The sequence below is a fragment of the Belonocnema kinseyi genome, chromosome 1 (assembly GCF_010883055.1).
Source record: "Belonocnema kinseyi isolate 2016_QV_RU_SX_M_011 chromosome 1, B_treatae_v1, whole genome shotgun sequence".
NCBI lineage: Eukaryota > Metazoa > Arthropoda > Insecta > Hymenoptera > Cynipidae > Belonocnema > Belonocnema kinseyi.
In genome coordinates, this window is record NC_046657.1 from 174,002,174 (window position 1) to 174,015,244 (window position 13,071).

Consider the following 13,071-nt stretch of genomic DNA (forward strand, 5'->3'; position numbering starts at 1 on the left):
ATTACATGTGTGCGTCGCGTGGCCATCGTAGGTGTACCGTACGTACACAACCTGATATCGGCTTCGACTGAGTCAGGCAGATTTAGAACTCAGATGGTTGGCCAGATTTAGCAAATCTGCAAATGCCTCAAGGAATTATAAGTTATGTTTCTATGTTTACCTTCCAGCTTTAATCTCATTATCATTTTTTTCAGGTTTCTTTTCTGAATTATCACACCAGGTGTGGTCGAAAAATCGTTGGATTACCAACATCCACTCCCAAATATTTTACTTAAAAACAAAAGAAAGTCAAAGATATATTTTAAGTGACAAAAAATTAAAGAAGTGAAAAAGTTCAAGTCGGGTGGCTACTGACCAGGAAAGCCGGGAATTATAGCCCCGATTTTTAAACACCAAGAAGTACCCTAAAGTTCAGAGCAAAACTGGAATTTTCCAGATTCATTTTTTACTTTTGTGGAAGATTTTATCCACATTTTCCTAAAAAGTCATCTTTTTTGGGTAGTAAAATCAACTATTTTGATGAACACTCGTCTATTTCGAACAGCTAATTCGATCTTTTAGATTAAAAATTCGCATTTTAATTTTAAATTTTTCTATTAAATTCCGTGTTCAGAATTAATCTCTTTGGTTTAAAAATTCAACATTTTTAAATAATAAAATAATACTTCAATCGCTTCTCTAAAGTTTCACGCTTTTTAAATATTTTCGATAGAAACTTTTACCTTTTAAATCAAAAACTCGATTTTTAATTTGAAAATGTTTACTATTAAATTCCGCGTTCAGAATTAATCAATTTTGTTTAAAGGTAAACAAAATTTGTAAACAAAAGAGAATAATTCTTAACCCAGAATTTGATAGTAAAAATCTTCAAATTAAAAATCAAGTTTTTAATTCTAAAGATGAAACCTTCTATCGAAAATGGAATAATGTTCAACAAAATAGTTAAATTTTTAAACAAGAAGTTAAATTTTCATCCAAAAAGCTGAATTAGATACTAAAAAAAGGCATTTTTAATAAAATACATGAACTTTCCACAAAAGAAATTTATTTTCCAGCAAGTCTAATTTTTTAGACAAAATATTAATGTTTAATCATAGTTAAATTTTCGACAAAAAAGATCTATTTTCTTTTATTATCATACTTTAAAGGTATTTAAAAGAATTTTAAAAATTTTAGCAGTTACTTAAGAAAATTCCACAGAACTTTAGAAATCTTTAAAAGGTGTCAAGGTGTTTCAAAAGATTTTGAAATATTTGAGAGTATTTTTAAAGGTTCCAAAGAATTTTTAATTGATTCAGTAATTTAATATGAGATTTTAAAGGATTTACTATATCTTAGGATATTTTAATAGATTCCAAGGAATGTTCCATTGATTTCAATAATTTAGTATAGATTATAATAGGATTTTAAATATTTCAGGGTATTTTTAAAATTACAAGGAATTTTTAAGAGCTTTGAAAAGTTTCAACAGATTTTAAAGGATTTGAAATAGTTTAGGATGTTTTAAAACATTTCAAGGAATTTTTAATTAATTTCAATAATTGAAAGCGATTCGAAATTTCAAAATTTAGTTCTTTTTTGGATGATGATTCATCAATTTCGTTAAAAAAATTTGTTTTCTGAAAATTTAATTGTTTTGTAGAAAAATCGTTTTGTTTTTGTTTAGAAATTAAATTTTTTCAACTGCAAGAAAATTAATCTTTTTTGTCGAAAGTTTAACTATTTTGTTGAAAACAATTAAAAAATATTATTTTATTCAACATTTATTTTCTTTGCGTAAAACTAATTGTTTTAGTTGAAAGTTTAACTATTTCTATTAAAAGTTAGACAACTAGTCATTAATATTAATATAATATTTTATCATTATAATATTAACATTAATAAATATATACATAGAATAGTAATATTATCAATAATCTATATACCTGAAAAAACATAACCTCAAAATCGACGAATGCATGAAATTAAGAAACACGCAAAACATTAAAATCGGCAATTTCTTACACTGCTTTTAAATGGGAATCGAGATATAAATAGAAGACCACTTAAGTTTTTCGAAGTTTTCAAATCAGCAACCATCGTGCAGCAGAAAACCTGAGAAAACGGGAGTTCGATTCGTGCATTTTCGGGTAAAATACCAATCATCATTAGTGGTAGATCGTCAATCATTAGTGGTAGAAGTGAAGTGATACTCTAAGGATTGCCGAATTTTACATCGTCCACATTGACGTAAATTTACTGTTAAATTTAGAAAGAATCTAGCCATCATTTTGAGTATTTATATTACCATAAACTAAAAATTTAGAAAGCTGAATTAATAAAAAGGTTTTTTCTATTATAAGATAGATTTATGTATTAATAGTAGCGAAGAATTGAAAATTGAGACCTCTTTCCGATGAAAAACCCTATATCTTTAGTAGCACTGTTTACTTGTTAAACTCTATTCATTTAATAACAGTCTGGCATTTTTAAATAATAAAATAATACTTCAATCGCTTCTCTAAAGTTTCACGCTTTTTAAATATTCGATTACTTTTATTTTAATCTCTTCCGATTTTAAAACTTATAACCATTTATAAAATTTTCCCTACAATAAACAATTCAAAAGCGAATGATAAAAAATAACAATTTTGCTTCTTTCATCAATATATAATCAATTTTTTTATTTTTATCGTGCATTTGATTTTATATTTTCAACATATAATACTATTGGTATCTTTATATCGCAGCACCACTTTTATCTGGTAAGAAATATTGAAAAATATTTATTTACTTTCTTTCGTAATATATACTATTTAAGATTTATATTATTCAAAAAAGTGAATAACTGGCATTAAATCATTCCCGCCAGATGAAAGTGCTACCATCACATGTCAAATTCCAAGTATCGGATTAGAAACAATTGGAAATGCATAAGGCTCAATCGTTGTCAATCGTGTTCGCACAATTCAGAAACATGGTTCGGAACGACTGAGATATTAGTTCTATTGTTTCTTATTGATCTCACTTGATTATTTCTAGAAGGGTTTTCAAGCTGCGCACCAATTTGATATCTCAAAATGTTTAGAATCACATGCCGAACATAGATGAGTTTGCTAAAATTTAAAATAGTTTATTGCAAAACTTTTCTGAGTGTTAGTAATCGAGGGGCGTCGCTCACCTTCGTCTTTGCAGCGATATGAGGACAATAACGTCGAAGATGACGTGAAAGTAGCCACAAATAACTTTCTACACACACATGCACTTAACTGTACACACACGGACATGTGTCCCACTGTCCTATTCTACGAGTAAACTGAACTGATGTGAGAAAAATTACGGATTTGCCATAAGCAGTTAACAGATTTAGACCGCGAACCTTGTTGCAGATGCCAAAACGCGATTTTTGAAAATACATACAAACTAAAAGGAGCCCTGCCGTATCGTTTGCGGGATATTAACTGCATATAAAAAAGTTCCAGAAAATACAAAAAAATCAATTTAGAAACAAATGCCAGTTAACAACCTTAGACCGCGGACCCTTCATATGTACTAAGGACCCGATACTTACAAATTTGCTCGCAGCAAGTTTCAGATGAAGAGTAGTGGACTGACCCAAATATAAAATTAATATTTACCTGCACTAGCTCCATGCTTGAAACCTGAATATCGAAAGGTTCCGCTCCAGGACTAACAATTTTTACGGTGAAGCCCATATCCTGGATGAAGACAACTTCTTGTTCACTTGATGAATCTTTATCTTTCTCACCCTCTCCGTCTTTCTCATCCTTGATTTTCGCGATATCTTTCTCTTTCTCTCCTTCTTTGGTAGCCTCAACTTCACCCTTCTCAAGAATATTTTCAACGGAACCGCTCGCATTGCCGCCTGTCTCTCCATTTTGCTTTGCTTCTGAAATTTAAGATTGCATCATATTATTTTATGAAAGTAACTGAAAAATCAAGTCTTTATACTATCATACTAAAACTCAATACAACTAGTCTTTTGAATTAAGTAGGAAAAAAGTCCAACTTTTTACACCGAGCACAATTTTTTCAGTATGAGTCTAGGTGAGCGAACACTAGCCGAATGTAAGTGTGTAAGTACGAGCCGGAGACGAGCACCGAAAAAGACTTTATTCACTTTAAACTTTAAAAAATAATTCAGCGTCTCAGTAGCGAACCGTTATCATCATTAGATATATTCTACACAAAGGAACATATGAACTTACTAAAGGTTAGATCTTATATACTGATGTCTGTAACATATTTGGAATCAATACACAAGTTTCAAAAATTGACTTACGAGAATGTTAAAAACCCATTTTTTAATGCTCTAAATTATTTGAAAATTCAGCTTTATGAAGAAACCAAAAATTTCCATGAATATTCGATAATTTATCGATTTTAGTTGTTATAATCTGTCAATTAAATTGTCAACGCGATCAAATGATTATATCCTTTTATATGAGCCAAAAACGTGAGATCATAAATGTATAATTTTCATTGCTCATCTTTGGCGTCACACTGTTGCTCCCTCTAACGTTAACGTACTTGAAAAGCACTAATCTAGTCAAATCTGATAAAAAATGAATGAGTTTTGAGCTAGTATTATAATAGCTATATTTGAGTTACTTTTAAACGAACCTTAAACCCCGTCAATTAGTAACGTAGTATAGGGAACAAGGATCAAAAAGGTGCCTTTTCATGACAAAATTTTAGAATGAAAACGAGGTATGCCATTATGTAGTGTACATGCCAGGAATGAAGGCTTATATGTTTGTAGGCAAAAATATGTGGTCAGGGCGAATTGTGCAATGTTAAAAGTTGGCGAAATAATGTTTTTGGGAGATTGCGATCAAGGTATTGATTTGGGGCAAAATTTTAATTATTAATTGAAGGTGTTAAAAAGATTTTTCATTTGGTAGGTCACGCATTGGGATTGTTTGTTTGTTCCCTCAAACGGTAATAAAAACCAGCAAAAATGGCCGTTTTGCAAAATCTAGTTATTTTTGCGAAAAGTTTATGCACATCTATTAAAGTTTCTAAATAGGTGTGTTTTATGAAGCTGAAAGTATATTAAAAATTTGAGCTCAAAATAATAAACAGTTTTTGAGAAAAACTATTTGTTATCAAGAAAGGTTCTGTTCTTTCGGCCGGGCTCATTTATTTTTATCCGGTGAAAATTAAGTATGAGTATTAAGTATGTTCAAAACGGCTGCAAAAAAATAGTACGTTTATGTCTCATAAACAAATAGAATAACTATTGTTGACGCTGCCGAGAGTTTTCGGGCAAAAGCACTTGCACCAAGCGATGTACCCTCTTCTGCCTGGTATTGATTACCATAAAATTTTCTTTTTCGCCTAGAAGCCCGAAACTCATTTTTTTGAGCGCCTTTTGGATACGATGTAGAGCTTATTATGAATGCGAAAATCTACTAAGAGATCGACAGTCAGAACGAAACTGAGCGAATGTTTTGAAATTTGACACTATCTCTGCTCGAGCTCGCAGCAGCCCAGATGCGTGGCGCGACGAAGGAAGTTCGCGGAAAAACTTATAGCATCGTAACCGTACTATATTTCGCTCTGAAAATTTCAGAGAATACTTTCGAAATATAATACTATCGATTTATGTAATAAAAAAAAATCGATTTTTTGAGCCATCTATATAAGAATCCCCCCTTAAGAATTTATTTCACTTAACGACAGCTTTCACTACCTTAATTTTTTTTATTAATGTATGTTTAAAGTCATCGATTAAGTATTTATACAATAGACGTCGTTTAGTTAAGGTAGTCCGGCTATTGGATCGATCAGATGAAAAATCATTCAAATTAGTTTAATTTGTGGACAAATGTGTCCTCTTCCACGTAATGCCTTTTTTAAGGGCCCTTTCCAGGTTGAAATTTGAATTATCACTGTCGAAAGTCGTGTCAAACAACGTGAAATCTTATGGAGAGGCCTTTCGCGGGCTCCAAAAATGGTTAAATTTGGCTTTAAAACGTTAAACATTGTTAGGAAAACTTTTTTTACAGACAGAAAATATAATGAAAAACTTGAGTTACTGCTCATTTATACTGGCTTCCAGGGTATTTTACCATAATTTGAGCAAAACGTAGCCTAGAATCAAAAATTTACCTAGAATCGAGTCAAATCAACATTTAAATTTACATTTTATTATTATTTAAAAAACATATTATTTATATTGATCAGCATAAAATTTTTTTACTTAATTTAGTAATTGATATCCTGGCCAAATATTGTATGCAATTCCAAATTTCAGAAAAAAATAATGGACATAGCTTTGACTAGCTTTCCCAGTAGCCGGACTACTTTAAGTCTACGTCGCTAAGTTGCGATTGTACTTTTATCTCTAAATAACATATGCCATTAAATATAATTACAGTGAAACCCTTCAATAGCCCTCCCTTCTATAGCCCTTCTGAGACTTGACGCCTAGGGGAACATTAGGTACATGCTAGGGGTACATTAGAAACAGTAATTATCTAAAGATTTTCTTTAGCTAACCTGAAAATTCTTGGCAGCTTGGAAACAAGGCAGAATTTTTTAATTTCAGAACACACAAGTTATTGTTTAGCATAACATGAATACATTTTATTACGAAAAAATGTCTGAACAATTTAAAAAAAAGACAATTTGCTATTTATCTCTATTGTCTTATTATTTAATAAAATCTTGAGAAGGGTGCCAACAATTGGGGGGTGCCAACAATGGGTGCTATTACCCTAAAAGCTACCAATCCTAAATCTGGAAAAAGTGTGAAGGAAAGATGATAGTCGCCACTTGCATAAAATCATTGGAATTTAAGGAGGAAAAAAGTCTCTTGAATCTACCGCGGGCCGCAACTCGGATTTTCTTCTTTAGGAAAATTGAACGCGGACCGCAACTCGGCTGCACCTCTCTCTATATTTCAGATTTTAACATGACCGCGCAACGGTCCTAAGTTAATTAGTTCCTTATATACCTAATATTTATATTTCCTTGTATCTCTTTTAGTAAACAAAATGTTATTTTCATGCAAAAAATTATTTTAATTAGAAGAAGGTTACTCATTTAATATTTCAAAATAGTTTTCCAATCATATTTTATTTATACTGAAGAGCGCGTGGTTCGCAAGTTTACGCCTACTTAGAGCGCGCGTCTGTTGAATCCCGCGCTTGATAATGGATTACGTCACGCTTCGCGCTCGGATATTTATTCTTTACTTTTGAAATGCTTCAATAAAACTTTATCAAAAAGATCTCTGTTAGATCGCAGTATTTATATGTGTCTTCATATGTATTCTAAATTTTCTACTTAATCAAGTATAGTTAAAGATTACGTTTCTCAAAGCTCTGTAAGCTTTGAGGTATACATTCTCGTCGTGAAACTCGCGCTGTGCACTCGATTTTTGCCAGATATTTGTAAAAAGGTTTTGTTCAATCTTTTTTTTCTCTTGTAACTGGTGGTTTTTCCACCTTTTTTCTCAATTTTCTATGTTATTTTTCACGAATAAAGCAAAAAGTACTCGTCCTATCAAGAAGTCATTCTTAACGAAATTGTAAATCTTTTTTAGGATCAGAATTTTTGTTAATTCATCTTTTTTCGTCTCCTGCATAGTTTGACCATCAAATTGAATTTTTTTATTTTACATTATTTTTTGTGCAATCAAATTTTTAATTTTCTAATTTCCAAGAAAATCAAAAAAGTTATTATTGTCATCTTGTAGGGCTTTTAAAAGGCGTTGTTTTGCTTATCTTGACTTTCTTTTATATTGTGCGTTGTTTGGCTTAATACTTTGATTTTCGATTGATTTATAAAATTCTGAAAAAGCCGTAACTCTGAGAACTTTCATTTTATCGAAAAAAGTCATTAGGATAAATTGTTTGACTTTTGAATACTATGAATAGTCGTACAAAACATTTTTAATTATGAAAAAATGGTCTTAAACATTTTAAAAATGCTCTAACTTTTTAAATTCTTATCGAAAATGGTTGGTTAATGAAATTGTCCTTTCCTTTAGGACCTAAAAAAAGTGTGCCAAAGATCGATTTGATTCGTTCATTTTGTCGAGATTTATTGTGTGCATGGACGAACGGCTGGTCGGACAAACAGACATACGTTATCGTGAAAACTTGATTTTCGGATTCAGGAGGTCCCGAAACGTGGAGATCCGTGGAAAAACTGTGGTGTCAAATTTCGGACAATTGTAATACTTTCTCAATCATAAATGACGAAAATGTAATATTAATTATAATATAATCCTGGTAAAGCGAAATATATGTATCTTAAATTTCAATTTGAACATATAATGAACATATAATGGATATAATATATTTGAAATTAAATTGAACTAACATTATATTCGAAAAAATTTTATTTAATAATCAGTGAAGAATATAAAAAATAATTGCTCTAATTGCTCTCGTCTATCAGCATACCTTTAAAACAAAGTATTTATAACAAATATGATAAACCATTGATTCTATTTATATCTTGAACGTTTTATAAAATGATAATATACATTTTTTCCTCAGAAAAAATTTTTTTTCAAAAGTTTTACTAATTGCATAAATTATTTTTATGGTTGTTTACTTACTTTTATATTATATGTTCATAAATAAAAATTAAATAAAATTTAAATTACATTATATTTAAAAGTGTACGTACTCACTAAATTCTCAAATGGTAAATTTAAACTTGTACCATTCACATTTTTTTCACGAAATTATTTTTATAATTTATTAATATCAAAATTATTTATTATGTTTTCAGAAATAAAAAGGATTATATTAAAATTTGTATTTAAATTTAAATATTACAATCTACTTTATCAAGCTTATTGGAACTAATAAACTTAGGACACCAAGGGATAGCCATTTTATTTTCAGATGCACAGAGCTGGTTACATGACACGACCGCAAACGATGGTGAGTGGCCTGTAGCGCAACTCAGCAGTTAAAACTAAGCGCGTGGTTATTCAAATGCAGTAGTAGACCTGTCATCAAATACAAATGAACTCCAAGGCATTGTAAGTTGTAATTTTGAATAAAATTCTACTTTTTCAACTGAAAAAAGGTTCCAAGAGATGACAAACGCCAAAATAGGTGAAAAAGGTGACAAATTCCTAAAATAGGTGACAAAATTGAAAATAGCTGACAAAAGGTGAATAGGTGACACTTTGTGATGACTGTATTATTATCAACTGTATTGTTATTTATCGACTGTATTGTTATTTATTACATTAATTATTTTTTGCATCGACGCCAAACATTTGTATAACTTGAAACTCTTTAAACTGTAAATGTTCAAAATTCAACATATTTCAAATTTTTAAAATGTTAAATTACAAATTTTGTTTCCTTTACGTTTCACAGTTCACAATTTTTTGTTGCTAATACATTTCTTTTGGTAAGTCGCCAATTGATAATGAATGCACGTACGAATACAGTAATTTCATAGCGAAAATTGTATGAAGAACTCAAAAAAATTATATTATATTTATTTAGTGGATCATAGAAACCTGTTTTAGGTTGCCGCTCTTGCCCCTCGCCAATTGTATATCAAAGTGTACTGTACACAGAACGCCAGCAAATTTGACAGTCATTTGAAGCGCCTTAAAGGATTACGTCTGAGCACGAGCATTAGGACTACCTGTACATCAGAGCCTATATCTCGGAAACTATTCACTAGAACATATTTTTACTTCCGACATTTTTTAAAGCCAAAAAGTCAAGCTTTCTTTTAAGACTATTTAAAAAATAATGAAAATACCCGATTTTCCAGAAACGTTAAGAAAACAATCTGATTGTTTAAAAAATGCTTTAAAATTGTTAAACTTTTGTCGTTAATGAAATAGAATAAAAGAGTTAAAAATAGCCCTTCTAACCCCCTCATAAAAAATGTAAATCGCTGAAATAGAAAAGGAGTTACAGGCTTTTGAAAACACCTATGCAGGCGTTGGGTTTGAAAGTGCCCCCCCCCCCCATCACTTGAAGCGGGGTGGTAATCGTGTTCTATAAATTTGTCGATTAAGTACTGTTAGGTAGGTGAACATAATCCGAAAATTTAAAGAAAATCTAAGAACATGACTTTTAAAGTTGGGGCAGTTGAGAAATAATTCCCCATATGAAACTTCTATTTGAACTTCGCGCCATAATTCGAATCGAATTTTTGTCCAAAACTCCATAATTTCACCTTTTTTGTTAGTAAATGTTGCTTTAAAAATATCAAAGGCTTTCTATATGAATATCTTGCAAAAGAAAATTTGCTCGAATATGTTTTATTTGGAGAAAATTGAATTTTTACGTTTTTCCCCATGCATTTTAATGAATTCAGGTCACGTGAACAATCAGCGCCACCTCTCGGCCTCAGTAAAATCTTATAACGGTTTTACTCTGTGTATTATTTAATTGATCAGCTTAAAAAAATATATCTAAAGACACTTTTGGTGATTTTTTTTTCAAGTTAAAAAAAAGAAGTACCGTTCGTTGCATTTGGTATTACTGTTTAGCCGTCGGCGCGGCGTGCAGACATTTTGCATGATGACGTCATAACATAAAATACCCCCATCGGGCGATTATGCTAAGTTGTTTGTACTTAGTGTTTATTTTCGAGAAAGGGGAGAAGAGAATCGAAAAATCGATTGGAAATTCGATTTTGGAATACCAGATCGAATAAGGACACATACAATTATTTCATCGGGAGTGAGAAGTCCCATGGAGGCCTTTAAGAACAGTTTCGAATTTTAATTTTTAAATACTATACCTAGATGTAGAACTTCATTGCGTATCTTTTCTCCAAAGACAAAAAGTTTGAGCTTTTATAGTTTTCTAATTAAAGCCAAAAAACTGAATTTTTCGGAAATATCAATTTTAATTCGCTTTGCACTTCAACTCGCGTTCAGTCAGTCAGTTTTAAAACTTTTTCAATTACATATTTACGTATTGTAGTTCGTAATGTCCTTCGGCTGATAGAGTGAAAGGAATTCAAAAATTTGTTTTAAAAATTATTGTTAATTCCTTTCTGATACGTGGCGCACATTGTCTCAAGCGGCTAGGCGACTCGCGCGTCGACTGTAATGAGAGTCTTAGAACCGCTTCAGAATACAGTTCACCGGCGCCAAAAATAAAAACGAATAAAGTAATCAGGTCATATCAAAGTATTATAAATAAATAAATAATATTGTATAATTGAAAATAATTTATTCAAATAATAATATATACAATAGAATGGGTGTACATTGTGCGTACAATGCCCTTTTTAATTTACATAACAGGTCATTTTTAACTTTTATATTTTTATTCGCCATTTAAAAAAGCTGTCTTAACATCCATTTGGTATCAACAAATTAAATTGGTTTGCAAGTGCTAAGATTATCCGAAAAATGGATATTCTGGCTACAGGCGCAAATGTTTCCGTGTTACACCATTAAAACATTTCCCTTTCGGGATAGGCATGACTCACTCGGTGGGGAAAGGAGTAATGTTAGAGAGAAGTAAAGAAATTTTAGATTGATCTAGAATTCTCGTGTTATTTATTTAAACAACACGTTCTTTTCACAACACTGCTCTGACTCAGGTTGCTGATCAATCTATCTAGCAATCACCCCGCGTGAAGAGCCTCACAAAGGCGTGATGTAAGATTCCCGCTTGGGTCCGTTAGTATTCAAGGTCTTTTGTTTCATGAGTCATTCACTCGATTGACACTCTTTTTATTAACTATTTGTCGCCATACTTTTCTGTCCTGATATACTTCTCTAGCTTCCTTCACGTCCATGTATTTTTTCGTGCAAGCTCTCGTATTTTTGTGGCTTTTTATGCCTCTTCTGAGGTCTCATTCACACATTCCAATCATTTCTGCCCCGGTCTGCCTCTGGGCACGCTGCCACTTACATTATCTTGATACTTTTTGTTTCGTTAGTTGCTCGTGGGGCATTCTCACAACGCGCAGGAATCTCATATCAATCGCTTTAATTTTACTCTTATTATTTTCTTGATAGTTCCATGCCTCGCTACTGTATAGCACAGGGGTCTCCAAATGGCGATCCTGGTATCTACTAGCCATCCAAGGCCAGTAGGTCGGATCTATTCGGTTCTGACCCAGAACTGTCAAAATCCTTTATCTGATTTGAGTCACTTAGAACCTTTAAACTCGAGATCCTCCATTACATGGGAAACTTTACGCTAAAATTGGAATCTTCACGGTAAAATTGAGAATTATGAAATAAAATAATCAATGTTTATTTTCTGTTACTATAATAATATCAAATGAAATAATTAATGCAATTTTAATGTTTTATATTCACAATTCAAATTAACTGAAAATAAATTGGTTTATGAATCATTAAAAATTTAATTTTTAAATTAATATTTAAGTTTAAGCAAACTCCTGTTAAAAAACAAGAATCCAACGACTAAATTTGGACCACAATGAACAAACAAAAACCAACAATCCTATTGTAATCTGAAAAAAATAAAAATTTCTGGTTAGCTGCCTTCTAATTTTTCTTTTTTATTTTTGTCCGAATTTTTTTTTAATTTTTTCAGATTACAGTAGGATTTTTGGTCTTTTCCGACTTTAAAACATTCAATTTAGTTTACAGCTAAAAATGTGAAAACTTGAATCACTTTGAACTGAAAATTATTTCCATTTATAAGTCAAAATTTTCAAATAATTTAATTTTGGACGCAATAATATTAGCTTCTTTATTCATAATGTGTCCCCTAAGAGTTTACATGACTTCCATTCCTTACAATCTTTCCGCTTATACCTATATTTTTTACAATCTTATCATTTCTATATATACAATTATTCACAACTATTTACATACAGTCTTATATCTAGTTCCTTATCTCTATTTTCTGCGATAGCGCAATTCAGGACTTATTAGCAAACGAGTGAGCCAGCGACGAAAGCGAGAGTGCAAGCGAGAAAGAGAGAGCATGAGAACGCAAATGCATCTTAGTCCACTTAACTTTTACCTTACCATTACTTACCACTTTTACGCTTCAAATCTACGGGACTTCCGTTTCCTTTTTCATTCACTTTTTTATACCTCCATTTCCCTTTTTTCACATGCATTCTTTTATTCTT

General features: G+C 31.2%; 1 protein-coding gene across 1 annotated transcript in view; it reads right to left on the minus strand.

Moving 5' to 3' along the window:
• LOC117175862 (clustered mitochondria protein homolog) overlaps nt 1-13,071 on the minus strand; it is a 224,905-nt gene that overhangs the window by 116,117 nt on the left and 95,717 nt on the right. The window contains exon 3 of the mRNA XM_033365667.1: nt 3,618-3,889. Within this exon, the coding sequence (XP_033221558.1) occupies nt 3,618-3,889 (272 nt within the window). The remainder of the gene's footprint in view (nt 1-3,617; nt 3,890-13,071) is intronic.